The 23,066-nt window shown below is 39.1% G+C and overlaps 2 protein-coding genes across 2 annotated transcripts; one reads left to right on the top strand and one right to left on the bottom strand. All coding sequences in view use genetic code 11, as the record gives it.

Moving 5' to 3' along the window:
• Positions 1 to 2,032: 2,032 nt before the first annotated feature.
• EGR_07221 (hypothetical protein) lies at positions 2,033 to 10,654 on the top strand (the record flags this gene model as incomplete). Its single annotated transcript, XM_024496470.1, has 6 exons — positions 2,033 to 2,057; positions 4,947 to 5,156; positions 6,374 to 6,483; positions 6,767 to 6,885; positions 8,981 to 9,112; positions 10,522 to 10,654. The coding sequence occupies 6 exons, from the start codon at positions 2,033 to 2,035 to the stop codon at positions 10,652 to 10,654; spliced, it is 729 nt and encodes a 242-aa protein (XP_024349147.1).
• A 3,947-nt stretch (positions 10,655 to 14,601) lies between these two features.
• On the bottom strand, positions 14,602 to 15,342 carry EGR_07220 (hypothetical protein; the record flags this gene model as incomplete). The annotated part of the gene is made up of 2 exons (XM_024496469.1): positions 14,602 to 14,656; positions 15,248 to 15,342. The coding sequence occupies 2 exons, from the start codon at positions 15,340 to 15,342 to the stop codon at positions 14,602 to 14,604; spliced, it is 150 nt and encodes a 49-aa protein (XP_024349146.1).
• Positions 15,343 to 23,066: the final 7,724 nt, after the last annotated feature.

Genomic DNA, 23,066 nt, shown 5'->3' with positions numbered 1-23,066 from the left:
AAACTTGTTACGTGCTAAATGCCAGAATTGTGCTCATTTCCACGACAGATATTTGCTTATTTTTGAAGGTTCTAAGCGTGCTAAGAATGTCTGCAACCCCCAAGTAATATTTCTTGGTGTTTTGCGTAGCTCACATGAAGTATTATTTTCTTGACGCCTTCTTCATGATTTGCTTTTACGTATCTCGTCATTTGAAAGGATGTAGAACCGAATAGCAAACTGCAAGATATAGTCCATGCCATCAACCATCCGGCAACGTTACTTGAAAGCTTTATCATTACTACTGATAAAATCTGGTAGGGTTTAGTTCTGCGAGAAAGAAGAAACTTATGATAGCATAACTGCAACGATTCTACTGTAAATGGCAATCATAAATTTCTTTGACATTGCTTTGTATTCCGGCCCATCATGAAATAAATTTTGTTTTTTATCATGTTGAATGCGCTTAAAATTTATGACAAGTCTGATGCATTTGAATCAGTGGAAAAGGAAAGGAGGAAGCTACAAAAACTGCTCTCACAGCAGATGACAAGAATACGCCTAGGAATAAGACCTAATCTTACATTTGCTGGGGTTATAACATGATCCATTACACTATCTCAATTACATACATTCCATACGATTCGATTAATAAATTTTGTCGTTAAACTATACTCACTTTTATTTGTAAAATGTCTTGAGTATTTCCGTCATTTAAATAAAAATGGATTCTTTAGTCTCACTCTATTTCAATTCTAACAAAGGACACTCCGATTTGGGCTGAACTTTGGATAAGAGATGCACAACATTCGATCGACGCGTAATACATCCAAATTAGTTGCCTTCGCTCTTTCACCTCAACAAAAGTTAATCATGCTGTTATTTTGAGTGCACAGAGACTATTGCCTCTACAAGCAGAACTTAATCTTCCAAGTCCCTTCTGTCGATCTATTTAAGCTAGACAGAATGATTGATTCCCTAAACCACAAATCCGCTTTAATTTGGAAACGTTATCTTTCCATTTGTTTCAGTATGCATTCAAATACGAAGGCACGTAAATTGGGTTTGACTACCATAGTATATTGACTACGAAGATTTGCAGCCTTGTGTAAAGCTACAGTGCTTCTATGCGCATGAGTAATGCTGCCCACCGCAAGCCGTCGAATCACGCCTGACATTAAATCCAACCCTTTAGCCAATCGTACAGTTGATCTCATGTGATTGGACGAAACTGCCTCTTCTGATTGGCCTTTAATATTCCGCGCGACAGCCATGCTTTGTCAGAGTCCAATACACCAACACAAGGCCACTGTGCAATGATTTGGCATATTAATCGGTGAGTCGTTTAAATGCAATTTCCTCGTTGTGTGCAATAAACCTGACGAAATAGCAGTTTTCCTATATTGCCCCCTGTTCACAAACTTCCATGCCATGAAAAGATTCCACTGTTGGAATTGCCTTCTTCTACAGAGCACTGCAGCTGCTTGTGCAAAATTGTAAAAATTGCAAATAATGATAGTTTTCATTTTTACTTGGCTTTCCTGATGCAACAGTCAACTCCCCTTGAACTTGTTATCCATCGCATTCTCCAGAAGATGCCATTGATAGTCTAGAAGCAAGCAAGCCTATTTAGCTCCCCGGGTGCCTTCTGGCATGGCTCAGAGGCCACTTTACAAGGCAACAAACCTGTGGTAACTTGAGCGTATATGTAATCAATCGCAGTATTGCTTTATAATACGGATGCTGAAGTGAATTCTAATGATAAGGCACCTTTTTTTAATACTTTTCTCGTGTCTTTGGGAAGATTGATGCATCAATTATTTGGGACGCGTAACTTAGGTGGCTCTGAGGCACCTACGCTTTTTTGAGCCTAACAAGTTACTCATTGACAGGAAGCCCAAGCTCTTCACTAATAAAATTTTTATCAATTGCAAATATGGCAGGAAGCCATTGATCAAAATAGGCATCCGTTAACAGTGATGGTAACGGTAGACACGAGGTTGACAAGATCAGAGTATGTGGCGGTAGAGAGGAGGTGGAAGCTGGAGCGGAAATGGTAAGTGAAGAAGAAGAAGCAGGTAAACCTTAAGAAAGAGGCACCTAAACTGATCAGAACAAATCTTAGCATGATGTAGACTGCATTGCCCAACGTCTACACCTCTTCTGAAATCGTCGCAGTGACCGCAATAGCCGCCGCTCGAATCAGGATCGGTTCCATCTAAGAGGTGACGGAACAGGCGAAGATGCTGTATTTTGTTAGTCAGGTACTGCATTAATGTGATACTGGCCTACTTATCCCACTTGTGCAATTGCAAATGCAACCTGAGTCCTTGGTACTGCATCCTTAAGGTTGGCTACCTATACGGCGAGTCCAGTGGACTTCCACAACTGTGTGTCAGTGAAAACTTTCATAACTTTTCCCATCAATGACGATCGCTTGTCAGCGTATCGATGACACTTTACTTAAGCACTCCCTCCGAGCCTTCAACTGGCCTCGTTGGTGGAAATAAGTTTGCACAATCCCCAACGTCATAGCCTTTCTCGACAAAGGCATCCTCCTAAATAAAGGCAATGAGCAACCAACAAGGGCAACAACCGTAATAAATGTGAATGCAAATAGATTGAGGAAATGCGTGCTGTGTTACCTAGGTTGCCATTAGTTTTACTTTACCATCATACATGTGAGTATATCTGTCTACCTTTATTGGAAAGTTAGATAAAATTTCTACCTTTCGTTTCCATACTTTTTTTTAATTAGCTCGAAGAAAATTGCATTAGGCTACGACACGGAGTACATTTGCCCCATTTGCAATGTTGTAAAACTACACTTAACCATTTTCTGCAGATAAAGGCACAGCTGATTATAGTGGTCGATTTGACACAAGGGAAGAACGGAAGCAAAGTGCTAGCGCGACTTCTTGAATAATTCTTAATCGATGTCATCTATATCTAACACAAAAATTTCGCGCTGGATTTACAATGATTACTGAGGCAGACGGGTATAGATGAGGATTGCTGCGAGGAGTTGAAAATTGCAAATAGGGGAATGCAGAACCCACAAGCAAGCCAGGAAACGTTTTATGTCATCAATACTGTCACGTCCTCAGCAGCTCCGATAGAGACCAATGATAAAGCCCATCATGGGACTGGATTTTAATGGCGAGGACTCATTGGCAGTCTATTTTCTTCCTCCTCAACACTTTATCCTTTGAAGTGCGATTAAAAGGTTTCTTTTTAATGCATACTAAAGCAAACCTTTTGTTATAGACAATTGCATCTCGGATTAAAGCATTAAAATTAGAAATCGTTCGAAGTTATAGTGCACAAGAGTCTCAAAACTACGGAGTTTGAAGGCTTTTGTCTTCCGGCTGTGATATTTGGCCGTAAATTAGTTGTTCAGAGGATAGTCTATCGTGCTGAAACATTCACTAATGGGATGCAAATTTTTTGCGGTCAAATAACCCAAACTGCAATGCATTCTTGCCATTTATTTCTGAATAATGTCTTAAAGGTTAAATTTTTATTGCCTCTTTGAATGGCTGTTTGTACGGACGAATTTTGTGGTGAACTGATGTTATCATGCCTAATGTTTGCAAGCACGCACTTTAAGAGTATTGACTAAGGCAAATTTTCACGCCTCTTTAGCACTTCGATATCCGCCTCGAGTTAAATTAACCTGTTTAGTTTTCTGAAACAGTACAATAGATGTCAACGCCTTAGAACTACTAAACTGCTCAATGAAAGAGCATAAACTCTTAAGTTGTAGTTTAGAGAGGTGTGGGGATGTTCATATAACCACACTATACTTCAGCTTACACATTGCATAGATTAATGGATCAATTTTATCCAGCTAACCGAAAAAACCTCGGAACTAAAAATAGCCTAAATTAGTGACGAAAAGTATGTAGAAGTCGTAGACATGTCAAAAGACTAATGTTAAATAAAAACGCCCGCATGTTCAAGCCAGCATTAAAACAGAGGATGTAAACAATGCAAATAACTCTTTCACTCCATTGTTATGCAAACGTCATTTTTTTCTATTGTAGATTGAATAATTTAATCCATCCCACCTGGTGAGAACTAACGTATATAAGTGTTAGGCTTGGCTCAAGTCTTAGAAGCTCAATATTTAGTTTAACTGCCCACATGACAGTTTGGTTGCGCCGGAGTCGACAAGTTATAACTTTGTTTTGCAGTATCGGCTTTAAGATAGGATACTGCTCTCCTAACCCTTCTACACATTACTTAGCAGCATATTCTTCCACACTACCTTTGGTTGTTATGACTTTGGCAAAGACCCTGAAAGCAGCAAATTAATCACCACTATATTACAAAAAATAGACTATCAATGTAGTCCATGTCCATTCAAAGTGTGATATTTCACACACTAAAAACGACAAATCGTAAATTAGATATAAAATGGAGCATTTGGGTAATCTAAATTCTTTTTTTATATGCCTTTATATCCACCCAAAAAGAGCTTCAAAGTGGAAGGAAGAGAAAGATTGTCGCGTTGTGACTGGATGTGAGGAGAAGAATGCGATAGCTCGCAAAATAGGGACCGAGTCAAGTTGCCGTGGGAAGATAAAGCCTGCGAACATACGAATTAAATCCTTTATTACTCACCAAAAGTTTCCTGTTATGGTCAGTTTAGCATTAAACCCCTCCTTGCCGATGCAACGTTGCTCAGAACTAGTCATGTAAACTTATTCTGTAATTTTAACCAAACATATTTATTATCTTGGACATGACCATTTTTAACTGGTTAAAGAGAGTAACACACCTTGATAACATTTGTGACTCTAGGGAGGTCCTCAATAACTCATGCAAACAGACCACATTCCTAGTCGAAAATGCTTTAGATATATCAGTCGTTTCCTGCCGACACCAGTTGCATGTAGATGAAAAGTAATTTTCCTTGGACAATTATGCTTTCCATTTCAAATTGTGTTCTTAAAATGATGTAGGTGATAATGAGATGCAAATGCGTAATGGACAACGTTATGGAGGAATGATAGTTGATCGTTGTGGCAACTGTTTTTTTAATTATGGCTTACTACAAATAGCTGTTTACATCAGTCATGGCATCATAAAGACTATAAGAACTAGATATAATTGCCTGTTCCTACTTGAATTGTTTCGCTACTTGATCCGGTTTTACAATTCCCGTATTACATGTAACAACACAGAAGGGAGTATTCTGATTTGATAAGATAGTGAAAATACATGGATATGATGCATTTATAAATTTTCCGATCGCAGTATAGTGTCGGGTGCTTCTTAGAAATACGTGAGAGAATCCAGTAATTTGCTTTTAATTCCTTTAACTAAATTTTTCTTCCTAATCCCAAGTTTCAAGTAATGGTGCCTCCTGATCCACTTTTCGTCTCGTCGAAACCGATGCTGGAAAAAGCTAATATAACATCAGCTTTCCCGTTGATAACATCCAATTTTTCATTCAAAGTGTTACAGCTATGCAGCTAGTCTGTGCTCTGTAAGCTGCTCGTTGCTCAGACATTTGAATATATTTTGTCCTCTTTTTGGTGGATTGGACACTAGGAAGCACTTTTATTCGACATCACGCGCTAAATGATACTATCGGTAGCGTAATTTAATGGGGAGCCATCAGTAGTATCTAGCGAGAGCGTAATTGTATTCATAAATTACATTGACCAAATTTAGAGTCTTCAGACGTGTTTGGATCTGATTTTCAAAAAACGTCGAGATCGGTAACGCTTCCAGGAGCCAAATTTTCGCCAGTATTTTGCTGAGTTATATTAAATCACACATGGTAAAGTCGATTTATTGCCCGAAAAGTAGAAATACTAGTCACTAATGTGCAAATTGTATTCTCATGGCCCTAAGTCAATAGAAGGACTTGGTGAATAGCTCTACTGTAAGTGCATATTTACCACCAGCGTACACGATTAGATAATTCAGCATGAAGTCTAACCCTGGCCTCTGCATATTCTATGCTACAACACTCCTATATTAAAATATACGTCTACATTATGACAGCATGTGTAAGCCTTTTTAGGTACTGCCCATTTTCATCGGTTTTAGGCCATAACCTGGGCGCTTTTATCCCACTGCGTAACCACGCATAGCTATGATGTCACTTTCTGTGATTTAAGACTAATGTAGCTACCGAAACTTAGGAAGTGGCATGGACATACTCAGGTCAGCTAGGATATTTAAAATGGAGTATATCAGAAATAAACTATTCGTAATTCTCTTAAGAAGTATCTCAACGCCAAATGAACGTGCTGACGTGCGATAAGACTGATCCAAATGCACTTCAGTAAATAAGTGAAAAGGGTGAAAAATGAAGAGATTAATCCCCTTCGCATTAATTGGGTTTCTTTAACAATATCTTGATATTGCCATCAACTAGGTCTCAAATTACATGGTTGCTGCAAAGTGGCGACGAAAGGATATTGTACTAAGCTCAGTCATTTCAGGATTATAAAAACGAACCATAGTTCATGTACGGTGAACTCTTTGGTAAGGCGTTAGAAGATTGCGAATATACTAGAAGACGTGTTCAAAAACTGATTACAAAATTTGGGTATTGCAGTTGTACTTGAAATTGAAATGCGCTTAATAATTATTTTGGCCCCATGCTCTTGAAGTGACACATCCAGGGCCTCCAGCTGGTGCTCTAATGAGATAAATTAGAATTGTTCCAATCTACCTTCATTTTGGCAGCAATGAAGCAATACTTCGGGCTTAATGACCTTAAAATTAGATTACTTATGCTTTTATACTCTTTATTTCAATGGTTCAGGCAAATAATACGATTATTTATCACAATATAGTAATGCCTAGAACCAGTAATGGAACGCCATTTTTCCAGTTCGGGTTTTCAGGAGTAATTCAATTTTTCTTAAAGCCATGTAGTGCCAGGTAATACCTGGAAAAGCCGATGATTTCGTAAAGTGATACTTTCAAAAGTGTGAAAAATTAGTCCTTGCCTCCATTTATCTCTTTTTAAAGCGCAGTTGAAGAACTCACGGCCGTCAAGCAACCTGTTGATAAAAAGTCATCTTTTACAGCTCACCCTCTGTGCGCAAACTTTATGCCATTATGTACTTTACCCTCGGAATGCGTCCTAAATGAGTTTATTGGGAAACCTTTTATTCACTGTAGTTTGCAGCAATAATCACAGCCCTGTAACTTCTTTCGAAATTTCACTTCAGTCATTTTATGCACCCTTCTCTCTTGTGTCGACGTCAGACACATTAGTTTAAGTCCATTTTTTGTATATAATGCATTCATGTAGTAGGAGAAACCTGCATGCCCTATGACTGGAACCTGTTTGCAGATTTAAAGAATTAAAAGGGCCTGATACACGTTGCTCCTCCAATTGTAATTTGTCTTATGATGTGGGCTTGAGATCACGCTGCTATCCGAATCCCATCGTTTGACAGAGGAGATATTTGTCAGTTTGCACGCATCATAAAGCACCGGTTTGCATCAGCCTATTTGTCATTTACTTTGAGTCTGCACTCTAATAAGGAGGTACACGTTGGAGAGGTGTGGTAGCTGGATACGCCATCTATTAAGGATTAGATAAGTGGGGATTTTCTAATCTCATTACTTACTTTGGAGCCTCTTTGGGAAATTCCCTTACTCTTGCACCCATTTAGTGAATTATTTTAGAGTCCTATGACGTTTACACGAATGAAGTCAGCGGAATAACAAATCGGCTATGCACACACTTTCACTTTCACCACTCTATTCGCGAGTTCTTTGATTAATGCTGTATTGCCAGCCGTAGTAAATGTTCTCTCTATGTAGCAGGGTTATGCTGTTAATGCATACGTCAATTCAGGACCGATCACCAACAACGCGGTCACGGTGCTGGGCGCCGTTTACTTAGCCATGATAAATCGGCCCATGACCTTGCAGTTCGCCACCTTTCACAGCCCGCACCACCTAGAAGCCTTGGCCAATAACTTGACCCTGCAAAACCCATTACAACTTTTTGTAGTGTCGACGATAGCATTAGTTCTGCGCCCGCTTGATCCCAAATCCTCTTATTCTCTCACATGGGTCAAGGCACAACGCAATACCTGCCACTGCTATTAATGAAACATCTGCGATCTGCTGTCAGCAGTGGAGCTTGGGTGAATTTGTACCTTTAGGTCTGTTCTCAAGAGCCCATTTTAAGCTGTTTTTATAAATTAAATCCTTTTTGACTTCGGTCGCAGAGGATAATCAAATTTTGCCCAAGCGGAATCCGCACATATTCACCAACGACGTATCCATCAACCAATGATATGTGGCCCTGAAGGCCGCAACCTACTCATATTTCATCTACCTCATGAGTATTGTGCTATAGACCTTGTCGAACTTATCTTGCATTTTACGAGAGATATCAGTACGAAGGTTTGCGCTGATCCCAAGGCTTCAAAAATGTTTGAAGGTGTACTTTCACCTTCATCAATAGGCGCCACATCGCCGTTAATGTAACAAAGTAAAAATTAGATACACACTTAGTTCCAGTTGTTCTTTTTATTTTCCTCTCTGTGGAATTGCTGTCTTTAGAACCACAAAGAGATGATTAATTTTTCGCTTGGTTCTACCTTTTACACTTGCTTTCGGCTGAAACTGGAGAAGCCGGTTCAATATTCTAGACTATTATCTTATTAGAAGGGACAGGGGAGCTAGTTTTCTCATTAAATGTAGTATTGCTAAGTACGTAGAATTGATGCTACATCAAATACTCCTATCGTGGAGGTTATTACCATATTGCTGAATGTTTCCGGTGTCTGGTGGCCAGATCTTTTTATGGATTTGAAACAGAATCTACTAACTTGCCTTACATTCCTCCATTTAGGCTGTCCACTTTGTACCAAGTTTCAGCAAGTAGAATCTTTCAAATAGAATCAGTTTCAGCTTGATGACTACTACAACAAACCAGAACCGATTCTCATCCTATACCACGCTTAAAGTCTCAGGTTACATATGGCTATTTTTCTTAATAAATGTGTCTCAGAAGCACAGTTTACTTTGAGAAGCCCATTTGCTCAATAAAGGGATTGTCACTAGGGCAAATCAGCACAGCATGTCCTTTTGGTAATACACTACACAATGGGAGCTTAAAATTTGCGTGTGATGCTACAAGTCGGTAGGAAAGGGCAGCCGATGTTGTGTGCTAACTAATATGACTGTTTGAGGGGATAGTGCCATTACTAGTCATGTGATTTAACAGCAAGCCTTTAGTAGCATTTTACGTGTGCTTACATAATGTAAAAGAAACTCAGGCCTTGGTGATATACTAATGGTAAAACGTTTTTAGCCTAAGAAACCTGAATCTGCTTCGAAAATTCATATAAACAGTGAAGTGGAGATAACTGCCCTTAGTGCGAAGTCAATTAAAAGCTATTGTCAACAGCTCCGTTTTAAGGCCATTGTCACAACCGGCGTAAAATGTGGGTGTTATTTCCTCTGCCTCCAGCTTCAAAGCTTCAACGTTTAATTATATTACGGAAATTAAATCCATATTAGCTCTTCCGTTGCTTATACATGTGTATATCTGATAACCCAAGGCGATTGGCAAGGTGCTGTCTATTTTCCTCCGTTTAGGCTCACCTCACAGCATAATCACTCATAACTGCGATAGCGCTTGCGCTCTTTGGTGGTTATTTTAACAAACAAAATTTAAATATAGAGATGAACATAATTAGATCAGCTGCAAGCGGTGATACAAGAATGTAGCAACTATCAACTCAGGCACATACCACAACATTGGCTTTGCCTAGTGACCTAGTCAGCACTTACTTTGATGGCAAAAATTGTCTTAAAGCGTAAAGAGTTGTCGTTCGTTTACCTTAACAAAATAATGTTAAAACTAGAAGCCTAAAGCGACTACTTTCTTCTAGACCAACCAAACATCTTTCATAAGTGCTTAGTCCCGCTCTTATTTGTGTAAGGCATGCGCTGCCTTAGGAGAAAGGGACTTAATTACTGAGTTGACTCATTTCTAGGTTCCTGACTTAAACAGTGGACGATGTAGAGTGTGTTTTGGCGTAAAGCACTGCAAAAATGCTTCCTCCTGCTCCAAGGAGTGCGTCCAAACAGTAGGCATGGCTGTTTGATTACTAACACACCCATGATTGCTAATCTATAAAGAAGAAATGTGATTACACAGTTTGTTATATGCTACGTAGCCATTGTAGTATGGTTAACAAAATCAAAATACTCGACTTCGTAATTGGAAGTACACTGCAACAGCTATAAAGCAAATGAAACCCCATTAAAGCGTACTCACTATCAAGTGGGTCAATACTTTTCTCAGTTAAAGTGTTCAAGAGGAACGATTTAAGGTTTAAGGATGGCACTATAAATTCAGCACGCCTAGGCCCAGTATACAGCAAATGCAATTCAAGTACAACTTAAACAGGTGTTATAATGGAAGGGGACAAAATTAGCAACAACAGCTTCCGCTGAGGCAATACAATAAGAGCAACAATTTGACTTCATCATGCACGGCTAAAAAGTCTTGCCGTTCTTCTCAAAATTTTCATCACCGTTTAGGACTTTCTTTGGTGGAATTGAACTAAAGTCGAATAAAGATGGCTCAATCAGTTTGAAGGACCAGTCTAAATATTGGCTTTGGGGGATGGAAGTGCGTAGAGAACAATATATTATTAGTGTTAAATGCTTTTGAGATGATTTGACCTCGTAATTAAATCAGATCCTAAAGTCTCTGAATTACGAAACCTAATGGACCATATTATGGGTCTGGAAAGCGTAGGTTCAGATTTTTTTTTATTCATTTGACCCAAAAATTGTGGATCATAATGCTGAAGCTTTGCGGCTGATCCATGGTCAAATATTGAAACTTCAAGACAAGTTTTGAGATACTTATGTCACATAACTTTAGTAGACTCCCTAACTTTATGTTTTTTGAGCGAGATGCAAGTGCCTACAACAAAAGGCCTGCTTTGATATGCATTAAAAAATCTGTTAATCCCATTTTATGGAATTAAATCCTAAAGAAAAAGAAAGTACACCTAGTCGCAATAAAGAGTAAACAGGAAATAACCATTGCATTTGTCATCTCTGAGGGGTATCAATGTGCCTTCGCCATCAAGAGTCACCCCTGCTGTGCTTTCCAAAGCTAGCCTCAAGATCTTGGCTGGCACGGGCATGACAGTGGTGATGACACAAGGTGTTCCCATGCTTGTTCTTTTGATCTGCATTTCCCTACCATTTTAGTTTCACCCAGCATCCGCTTCCATTCCCGTCTCCGCTGTCTCCATGGCCACCTCACTTTTCATCGCAAATTGAGGCAAATTTTGTGCTGGATGAGCATATGACACCGAGATTTATTCAAGAAGCCCTGCCTACATTTTGCTCTTGTTCTGCTCTTTTGTTAAGTTGAGCATTGATATCAGATGTACCTCAACATCTGAGAAGAAAGATCAGGTGTAAGTTCACTGCACTACGGTAGGAGCAGATGACCTTCGTTCCATATTCAGATGTAATTCATTTCGAGCTACCCACAAAATTGCATGCAGAAAAATTACACAGTTTGTCAAACCTTCAAATCGAGGTAGGAGCGGATACGTACAAATACCGAGGTAAGTACAACTAAACTAAATTTTGGCAGCTTAGTAAATATTTGTTAATTTTACTCATTTTTGCTTTGTTTACACTTGTTGCCCTGGCAGCCGCTTATTGCTTCTGTTCTAAGAGACCTTTTCCTCGAGAGTGAATGTTAAATTGGTGAATGTACAAACTCATTATTGCCATCGGGGCTGGTCAAAGGCGCAAAAGGAATGCATGGGCGAGACGGCATCGGCATTCAAGTGTAATCTTGCTACTTTTAGTTTACGGCTCTTAAGTCTATTTCAGTGCAGTCGTGCACCTCCAATTCTGTAAACCTTCAAACTGCACTTTTTATAGTTAAATAGTTGTGCAACTATTCGACTTAGGCAGATTATTGCTGCAGTTGCAAGGTTAGAATAAACCATTGATAAGCGGTTGGTGTTAGAGTCAATTTAGTTCACCAAAATTAGAAAATCACTGGATCGTAGTGACTCTTAATCATCCAATTATAAGTGTTGCCCGCTTGGTTAAATTGGCAATCCTATGTTGACACCAAAAAGGCTTTTTGACGTATCTTTAACACATTTTAACCAATGAGGACTTAGAATGTGATTTATTTCTTGAGTTAGACCAAATCACGTATCAAATCCTCCTTAAACAAGTACTGCACACTAACCGAAGGTTGGGCCACTTAGCCAGCTTTGTTAATGCACCCACTTCAGGACATGTTGTATTTTTTCATGCCTCAGCCAAATTACTTTTCCTGCGATTCAGGAATATTTAACTTGTGTCGCAACCCCTAGCAACTGCAACACTCATAAACAAACTCCAAAATAGCATTTACGATGTTGCCTTTGTCAAGTGAAATCTTCCACTATCATACTCCTGTCAACTTCCTAGCTGAACCGAAATTTACCCTGACCAAACAGTTTACGTGCACGACTGTCTCATTCTTCGTCAAGGTCGATCAGCATGGAACCAATTAATGAATTTGCACGTGTTTGTACAACCCAGCGTCTCTCCCACTCGGAGCGCTGACCAGGCAACCGTATGTCAGCTGTTAACTCCTTTACTAGTTCGTTTTCTGCGCCAGAGGTTTATGCATCCGATTATGTCATCCCGACTTAAAAAACGTCAGCTCCTCCTAAAGCATTATCTTAATTTTATTTTAGCCCTTCCGCTTTATTACGCTATGGTACACCCGGTCTGCACAAGCGATATTTTAAATAAAGTGCTACTTTTTTGCATCTCGGTGACATAAAAGTCGGGTCTGCAGTCAGTGCACCAATGGAAGAATAGTTGATCTGATGATACAAACGGATGTAATTTTACAACATTTGAGATAGGGATTTGTGCCTTGCTACATACGCAAATAGGTTAACTCTCTCTAAAGCGGTCCTCTTCATGATGTTAAGACAAATTGTTTTTGTTCAACTCAACCCTAATAAATTTGTGTAGAGATTTTCTAGCCTGTCTCCTGTCTAGTAAATGTGGGTTGAAACAGCCTTTTTGTGGTACCTTGTCACAAAAATATCATTTTCTGTCCCCGATATTCTCTGGCTATCTCCCAAACTTGTTAAGACCTTCCGACATAACCATGGAGCGATATAAATACGACAATAGTTTAAGCTATTACAGTAAGGAAAATTTGCACTCAGATGTAGAGCAGTAAAACTGTTTAAACGCCCTCATTAAAAATGCAATTAACACTTTAGTGGTAAATCACAGATGTCTATGATTACACAGACTGAAATAAATAAGGTGAATTTGTGATGGCATTTTGAAGGTAAATGGACTCAATGACCAGAACGGATGCGTGAGGCAAATCCAACCGATAATAGAGTGGCATTAGTGGTGGCTGACGCCATTTGTTTGAGCGGATGTCTTTGCGTAAATTGTGTGCATACGCACTTGGAGTATTAATCGTATAGTTAATGAACTGTACCTAGTTTAATGAGAAGCCTAGGCGAGCAACTATTTTTTCGGCACTGACTTTAGCTTCATTCACATGTATATCCCGGCGTCTGACACAGTCCATACGGACGTTCAGCATAGGAGGACTTGAAATTACGTCATCTCCAAATCATGCTTGGAGTAGGGGCAGCAGGAATTATGTAGCAACTTCTTCCATCCACATTAAATCAACAATCAAGTTACGTAAAATGCAGCAGAAGTTTATACGTTTACTTAGGGCAGCTCCAACACTGTATTAGAAATCAAACATGGCATTCTGTCGCTCCAATGTTTGCATTTCCCAACTCATTATTTCACGTGAAAGTGAACACTTATGTCGATAATACATGTTTGCTTGTTTACACCTTATAGGCTAGGAGCGCTTAGTGGGTATGAATTTCGTAATGGAATGGTCGCCATTAACTCTTGATGAAGGCGCGTATTCTAAACAAGCATAGTGCTGTTCGCTAGAACTCGTTCTTAATATTGCCAAAACGCAACCTTAGTCTAATTAGCTTACTCAGTCCAAGAAAGTGGCGACCGATATTAGGGACTAATGCCAAATCCATTACAGTGGACGATGGGAACTGCAAAATGTGACATAAAGGCACAAGACTTAAACTCAAGTTTTACTTCCATTAACGGATATCATTGCTATCTAATGTTCGCTCTCATATATTCCGCAGTATGCAGAATAACTCTGCACTGCCCTGGAATATGTTAGAACTTGATAGAAAGTTTACACATCACTGCATAAATCGGGAAAAAACGACGAGTATTACGTAGAGAGCAATCAAATTCCATCCTAATGAGCTTTCCATAAATCAACTTATACCCATAAAAAATAACAAATTCTGCAATGTCGAAGTTCAACCATGCAACTTATCATTCAAGCTGGGTACTGACAGTAGCAATGTTGGGGTGGATAGTGCACGCTTACAAATAAACAACAAAAAAGGAAAAATGCTATCGGTTATGAATTGTTGTACCAAACGAGACAAAGTATGAGGCAGGAAAGGCAGCGCAACGTAAACTGCTAGCTATATTTACATTAGTTAAACACTTATATCTCCACCTGATGGCAAGAAAATTTATATTGAGCATGAAGCGTCAAGCACTAACCTCGTTGGAAACAATGAAGAGAATAGGTGTTTGTGCACAGCTCCTGGAAGGAAAAAGAAAAGTGAAGGAATTACTTACGGGAAGGTATGGAGGCCAAACGTGAATGTTGTGTTTGTAAGGGTATAAAAACTGCAAGTAATTTGCCACTTAGTCTTCCACTGCATTTACACGTCCATCTTTGCATTTAGTTCATGTCGGAACATTAGGCATGGAAAGACTTGGGATTGACTATACCAATGTTTAGACTGGTGCCCTCGACATAACTGTGTAATCAACACCAGAATGCTACCTCCCATCTGAGATCCGAGTAAAAAACATAATTTACCCGAAACGAGTAGCAAGACTTAGGAAATATGTAGCAATTCCTTCTAGCTGAGATGATATAACATGCGAGTTACGCAGTGCAATGTACACGAATGTGGTTATTTTGATTTTGATCTATTCACTACATTACGTTTGATGGCAACTTGACCCACATATGATAAGCATTCTCTACTGCCCGCGATATGCATGAAGAAAAGTATGGAGCTAAAATGTCAAATAATTATTGCTTCAAGTGAAAAAGTAAATCTGCACCACTCATTCATTCAATGTTGATTTTTCACAACCGAAATCTTCATAATGCAACACAGACTGGAGATTGATGAGGGCGATTAGAAAGTAATTCATTTGATCGCGTGGCAACTGGTTAACATGCCGCTGTCGTCCTTTCCTCCAGTAGTCCACCATATGCAATATGACTCGATGCTTTCAGCACTCTTATTTCAAAACGGTGAGTCAGTAGATTTTTTCTTCAGGCATGACTTTTTACCTCCACTGTAATCAGACTCAGGATCGTTCTTTAGTTAGAATTTACATTTACATAAAATTGCGTTAGGAGCAAGTGACAGGGTTGATGAGGTTAAATAACTACCTTTAGATTTTGTTTACGCAGAATGTGTGAAGGGGCGCGATGGAGTTTACAATACTCTAAACCCCATGAAGTTGATGTTTTGAGTAACACCTGAGAAGTTTATGAACAAAACTGAAGCTATATCTGGTGAATGAGACCCATACTGCTTGAACGAACATGATGCATTCGGACCCATCGAAAGGCGGTAAATGGGGAGGAAGGAATTTAATTGCAACCATTAGTCATGTGCATAGTTTTACGCTGGTCATTTTGGCCAAATGTGCTGCAAATCTGTTTAGTAAGCAATCACTATGGAGTAAGGGACTAAAGTTTAAGCAATCCTATGCAAGAGGAATGAGCACTTCAAATAATTTCATTGGCTTAATTGAGTTGAACTGACATGTAGGCTCTGATGGGGGTGAAGAGAAAGTGGATAAAGTATCTGTGCAAACCCTAAGGTATGATGTTTGATTGAGGCGATTTGTCAAGTCTGGATACAGGTAAAGTGATTTTAGAGCAGCGATTTGACTTACAATATGCAAACAGATGGTAAAAAAGAACGACCAATACTACTGACCTGATTAGCTAAGCCGTGTAAGCGTGCTAAAGGCGCGTATTAGTTAACATGTAAAAATATGTGTCAAAAAGATCATATGGTATATGGATAATAACATTCGGTGAATAATTCAACCACCACCTGCAATTTGACGAAGGAGTAGCTGACTAACACGAACTATCCTCTGCTATATTGGCCTATTAACGACCCTTTTTTTCTCCTGGCAGGTTAACGAATTGGATCTTTTTACACAGCCCTTGGTGTGGATGCATTTTTATGCTGAAAGTGCAGTGGATCGGCAATGCATATATTAACGATGGAAAATCTCACAAAATAGATTCTTTATTGGGACAAGATGGTCTAATTCCCGCGATTTATTTACGTTCTGCATCTTTGATGAATTAAGTAAGTGGATTTTGCGAGGCACTCTAGTCCACATCATGTCTTGCTTACAACATTTGCTGCCCTTTTAATTTAAGCAGTAATTTGTGCGTATTGTTTCAATACTAAATACTACTGAGTAAGCGAATCAAGCAGAAAATGTCAGCCTGGTCAGACTTTGAAGATATTGGATGCATCTACTTTTGACGGTGCCATTTAATGGTAAGAAGAAATTATGGGAGGAGTGAATCCACTAACAGGGTCCTAGAATTAACTAAAGCCGATGCATTTTCTTTGATTTAGTTGAAAACGTAAGTTGAATATGTACCTTTAAAGTACTGTGTGAAGGAGTATGTTGCCTGATGATTGAAAAATAGGAAATTTAAGTAATTCGGGACATTCGGCAAAAATTAATTTGTTGCGATGAAGTAATCAGAAACGGGAGGTAATATGTACCATAGTTATTTGGATCAGACATTAGTCAGCACAGTACCAAGGCGAGACGGCGCTTGAAAATGCATATGTCGAGTACCAATCGCCCTGATACATTGCCTATGGGGAATAGTCTTTCAACTATGCAATTCCAGATTTGCCAGTATGTTCTTGATGGCTTAACTGAGACTGACGAAAAAATTTCCGAACAAATGTGACAAAATGAGTTCATTAAAGAAAAGTGATAGCCAGCAGTCAAAGTATCGGCATGTAAAATACGCAGTGCATAAAACTCTCTGGAATACAAGTCCGATGGACACTGTGAGGCCCAATTAATGTCTATTAAAATGGTCCCTTCAGTATCAACTCGGAAGTAACTTGGCATCATGTCCGTGTTTTATAAATGGCAATATACTTTGGGCTGCACTCAGTCATGAGGAGAACTTCAGAAATTCATGTACGTTTCTGAAATGTCCCTCTTTTAATTGTTTATTAAGTGATAAATTCAATAATTTCAGGTTTTATCTGTTTAACTTCGGCCTTCTCTCCCATGATATGATGATATTATTAACTGGTAATATTAGGAAGCAGGTCCATTTATTATGGATATGCTTGTCCAGGGTTCCTTTTTTTTAAGTGGTAAATGGCCTTCGCTCATCGCGAGATTCGCTTCCAGTGAACGCTTTCACCTCGATTCGTCATTTTATTTTATACTAATTAACCAGGCCCTAAAAACAACATATTGAATTTGAACATGTCCACTTTCATAGGAGTCTATAAAACAAAGTGAATGCTTCCGTTAGGAAATCCATATAATGGCAAAATCGAAAATCAGCAACCTCAATCTCAAAATGTTGTATAAGATGAGAGCGATATGCAGTTGGCGTTGCCATTACATCCCTGCACATGATACAAAGTAGTCTACAGATTAAAAATCGCGCAAGCAACAGTAGACTCCTAAGTTTGCGTTCAATTTATCTTAACATGTGTAAAAATTTGATATGGATATCAAGAATTACAGGTCAGTATGTCTCTTACTCAAAGTGTCGCGCAGCAATAGATGGGCCACAGAAAAGTATGATGAAACAAAGTCCTTATTCCCTGAGGACGGTTGTGCAGAAGGACTTTCAAATGCTGAATGAGGGCCCCCTAAACTCAATTTGAGTTAGATTAGCCTCATTTTCAGCGTCTTGATGCTGATGTGGCAGTCGTTCATAATTTCCACCACTATCCCTGCTTCATAACAGGTAAATGCTTAGAAAATAAAACATTTTTTATTAGGGGCATCAGCATGACTAGCAAACTTTAGCCCAAAAAAAATTTCACCTAATTCACTACTTCTCTTTTTGGTCACATTGACATGCAAATGGATATTCATAACTTCCCCAAAAAAAGTGGAGCAGGTGGAAGAGCTTCACCTTCTCAACTTTTGTAGGTAGATACTTGTGGAGTAACTTGCATCAATAGGAATGCTAAAGCACCTGATCCATACCTGCAAAGTTAGCAAAATGTATTTCTCTTCCCCTTTTTAGAACATGAGAGAAATGATTAGAAGTGGCAAAACTCATTAAGAACATTACAGAACTCAGTCCTTGTCTGTGCTAGGCGCAACTTCAACTTCTTTTTTGCCTATGTGAAAGCCATTTATCTCACAGATTGGTCTCTGTCTGCACTTCGCATTCTTGACGCACAGAGATCCTTTTAAAAATAACAAAATCCATTTTAACCCTTCGCCTCGGTAAAAATCGTTCGGGTGAAAAATAGATCTTACTCCGGCTTGTGGCAAAATTATGATCTAATCTGGCACTAATTATTTTTCCTGAAAAGCGAAACACGGCGGACAGATTATATCCTTCCAATTCCGGGGTGAGCGATTGATGAACTAACTTCATGGGTATAGGCGTTGTAGCACCGGTCCACCACCGCATCACCCACAAGTACATCAACTCTTGTTATCGCATGTCTAATCCTAGTAAATGGAGACGACCGAACCCTTTTTATTGCTTGTAAAGTATAAGAGATAGTAGTCACAAACAGGCAAAAGAATATATTAGGTAAATCAGGCGATCTGCACAAATGATCGTAGTACATTTTCATCCACCACTTCTCCATTTTCCCTCACTGAGGCCGCAAAAAGCCTAAACACTCGTTTAATTTATTTGTCATTTGAAAGGCAAAAATATGTTTCAACAGGTGCTACAAGGGACATTGATAACAGAAACAGAATTTACCGCTTACAAGTCAATGTGCTTAATGCCATCAGGACTGCACACAAGCATAGGTAGGTAATGTTCTGATTAACCGTCTCCGAATCTTGCATTAGCCTATGCTTTCAGGCTATTTAATCGGTAGGTCTGATTTATAGACCCCAAAAATTGCATTCCCCAAGTGCACGAAATGCAAGCCAAAACTAGGATAAATTTGAAAACACTCGAGCATTCGATGCAGCATAGTTATATGCTCAAAGAAAACCCATTCTCAAAGTTTTTCTTGCAGCTTCTGGGGTAAAGTAGACACCACCCGCTTGAGATATAGACTTGTAAAAAAGGCCTAAGAATGGTAAGCACAAAACCTTCCCTTGGGAGCTACCCCAAGTGTCTTTTATAAAATCGACCTATATTAAGGTGCGCCCTTCAAGCAAAGGCCAATTTATCAAACGTGCAGTTAATCAGATATTTAATGAATACTGGTGTATACTTAGAAAAGGAGCGAGATACATTTTTCCGGTACACTTCTCAGGAACTACAGGATTGACTGCATTTTTTACAACTGCCTGGTTCCATTGCAACACCTACATTTTGGGACAGAAAAGGAGACTGTTCTGCATTTAAAGTCAGCCTAATTGTCATTCATTATACGACAAGAAAATAGGTATAGACAAACAAAACTGCGGGAAATCTATGGAGGGTATTGACTCTGCAGGCAGAAGTCTCGCTTAATGATGAATGACGGAGTACCTAGGTTGCAAAGGTGCAGAGCGTTCTTTGATCAATGCGGCCGCGTATGCGCTCTGCTTAGTGATAGGCTGGTCAGCGGTTCTCTACACACACTAACAGATGGTAGGCTGAATTCAAACCTTGCGAATGTGTCACATGTAATTGTACAATCCGATATATCCATGCAATTCCTATCTCGGAAAATAGTCTAATCGAATCCAACCGGACATACTCTACTCATCTCTCTTCCTACATTTTTTAACAACCAGAGTATGATGTAAGAAAGTTGTTAAGCATGTCCTCTTGAGGCCCGATATCTTGAAAAGTAGAAAAGCAAACACGTATTCTTGTGCAATTAGTATTCATAAGTCACCAAACATCACGTCCCATTTAAAATCCACCAACACTAGTACACCACTACTGTGGGTGAGAAAATAACCTACTCGTTAAATGCATTTTTAGGTGTCCAAGATAAGTATAGAGGAAAGTGAGGAACAAGTACATTAAGGATAAATTTACTGCTGCTCTAACTAAAACGATTTCGTGGTCCACGCGTTATTCTGTGTTGATAATATCATGGTCCAGCACTAGATGATCGAAGAATTTCGCCTTCAAAAAGGTGCATTCAGGAATGGAAGGTTGAAGGGGATGGTTGACTATCACCCCCGTTCACCCTCGTGGTGTTTAACACGGAGTTGTCGCCTTTTCCTCCAGCAGTCAACCATCTGCAACGGGGGTCGATATTATCTGCTGTTTGGATTTATGGCGAATATTTACCCCAAAACCTTATATCTATGCATTTCTTTACTGCTATCAAAGTAATCGGACCTACTACTCTTTAGGGATTTAATTTTTAATAACAATGGCATTGACAACAAGAAGCAGAATTGACGAAGGTGGTTTAATAAATTTCTGTGGTTTTTTTAGTGGTTTATATTAATTGGGAAGCAATAAAGTTCCCTTTATGTTGGAAAAACTTGTTGGTGCTTTGAGACGCAAGTCAGATATTTGTAAATAAGCCTAGAGGTAGGTCTAGTGCACTGGAAACCTGAGGTTAAAATAAGAGTAGTGGCAGTCAGATCCATTCAAGCGGTGATAAGTGGGGAAACATTTAACTTGTAAACCAGCACACGCGAATTTGACGTTTGAGCTGGTCATTTTAAACAGGTGACTGTCGATTAGCTCTGCAAGCAAGCACTTTGAAATAGGTGAAAGCCTATTAAAAAAAATTGACGAAGCTGGAATGAACACCTTTGATAAGCCCTCTGACGTGAGCGAGAGAAGCCTGCACGAATGCTTTGGTTTAAGTAAATAGAAAAGGAGAGAATTATTTCTACAATGCTAAAGCCCTCTGGATAATATGAACTTTAGTTCAATTGAAGAGGCTCTGCAAAACGGATGAGATGGAGAGGATTTATAAGCAGAAACCGGCTTTTCAGTGTGCACGGAAAGGGGAGACTGACTTTATTGGCCTGATTATTTAAACTCTACCAAAGTGTAAAATGAGTCTCTTAGTAGGATTGTCAAACTGTCTGTCAAAATCTCGTTTAAGTAGTTGAGAACATGGTCGGTTTTCCACTAAACTAAAAGAGTAGAGATAATTTCCCCTGCTGGTAAATTAGGGACTTGTATCTTTACATATAACGTTTGGTGTGGGTCCGTTATTTTTACTGCAGAGTGGAGATACAAACAAGCGTATTTAAATGAGTCAACACAGTGGGATTTTTAAGATTTAAAAGTTTACCTTTTTTAATGAATTCATGAGCGGTGTCGAGGACACGATAAATAACTTTAAATCTTGCGATGGACTCTAATTTTAATCATGGCTGACTAGTAACAAATACAATCCTTCTAACTTAAACAGTAGCTTTTCACATTTTTCAAAATTTATTGTCACTCGGTTACATGTCGGTATATTTGATTAATTTTGCCCTTAGCTTATAGTTTTAATGCTGTGGAAAATTGCTACCTATGTCATGGGTACCTAATGTCCGTCAATTCTGATACTTTACCATTTTTCACAATAAATAACTCCAAAATTCATGGAGAATACTCAAGATAATAGGTTCACGTGCTTAAAGACTTGCTAAACGATTCGTGTTAGTTTTGGCAAGTTATGATTGACTACACCTGATTCGTGACTGACAGATGATTTGTCATTTCCTTCAGCGAATATTCCCAGTACCTAACTGCAAAACTTGGTCCTCCAAATTAGGGGTTCAAATGCAGATTGTTGCCCCTATCCCCACGCATAATGGAGATGAAAGTTGACGTATGGGACCGACCACCCATCTTAAGCTAGAATGCATGTGGCCGCGTCAACAATGATGAAGAATTTGAAGTAGATTAGTGAAAGTGCGGTATAGTTATCCATGAAGAGCAGTAACTCCTTTTATTTTTGGTGTGTAGTGAAAGACAGTTTCATCCTTTACCCATTATTTAATTGACGCTGATGGTCTTAAGCACGATGATGCTAAGTGAGGCCCTTTTGGGCGTGCTTATCTCTTTCTTAGAATCAAAATTCCTTTTTATGAGCAATTGAAGCACAGATTAGCAAAATGTGATTGGTTGTGAAATTTAAGTGGGCCACTGTGGGCGACTTGGTCTCTCATGTATCACGCCCCCTCACAATAAAATTAACGTAACATTTTTTTATTCACCCCTTCACCCTTTCTTACTAAATAAAGATGTCTTTACTAATTAGTCAGTTCTTGTTAACAGCAGCCACTATTAGCACCATAACATGAGCATAATACAACATGGTGGCATACAGCAGTGTGTGCATCCACGACTGAAAAAATTTAGGCAATGCTGAACCGTCAATTTGTACATACTATTCGGTAAATATTTCAAGCAATATATGGACTCACTTGTTTATGATCGGTCGCAATAAAGACTAGATAGAAGTAGAACTTCTAAAAGAACTTCTGTTTGGAAGAGATAGTCCCAACTAAGTAAACCGGCAAACGGATGAGAAATAGGGTACAAATGGGGCATTAAGAACCAAAATCGGGAACCTAAAATGTGTTTATAGCTGGTTAGCTGTCACCATTTCCTCCATTTTGCTGCATAAAACTGGCTAAAGTGGACAAACTGAGAAAGTGAATCAGCAAATGATTGGCGAAACAGGCAAAGCAGTAGATTAATGATGGGCAAACTAGATTGAGAAGACTTCAGCTCAGGAGAAGTGATTGTTCACCACCAATCCTCTGAGCGCATTCATCTGATGACATTTCCTGTCTTCAGTCCAGAATTC

Source organism: Echinococcus granulosus, assembly GCF_000524195.1.
Source record: "Echinococcus granulosus chromosome Unknown EG_S00072, whole genome shotgun sequence".
NCBI classification, from domain to species: Eukaryota; Metazoa; Platyhelminthes; class Cestoda; order Cyclophyllidea; family Taeniidae; genus Echinococcus; species Echinococcus granulosus.
This window is presented reverse-complemented; position numbering and strand designations above follow the sequence as displayed.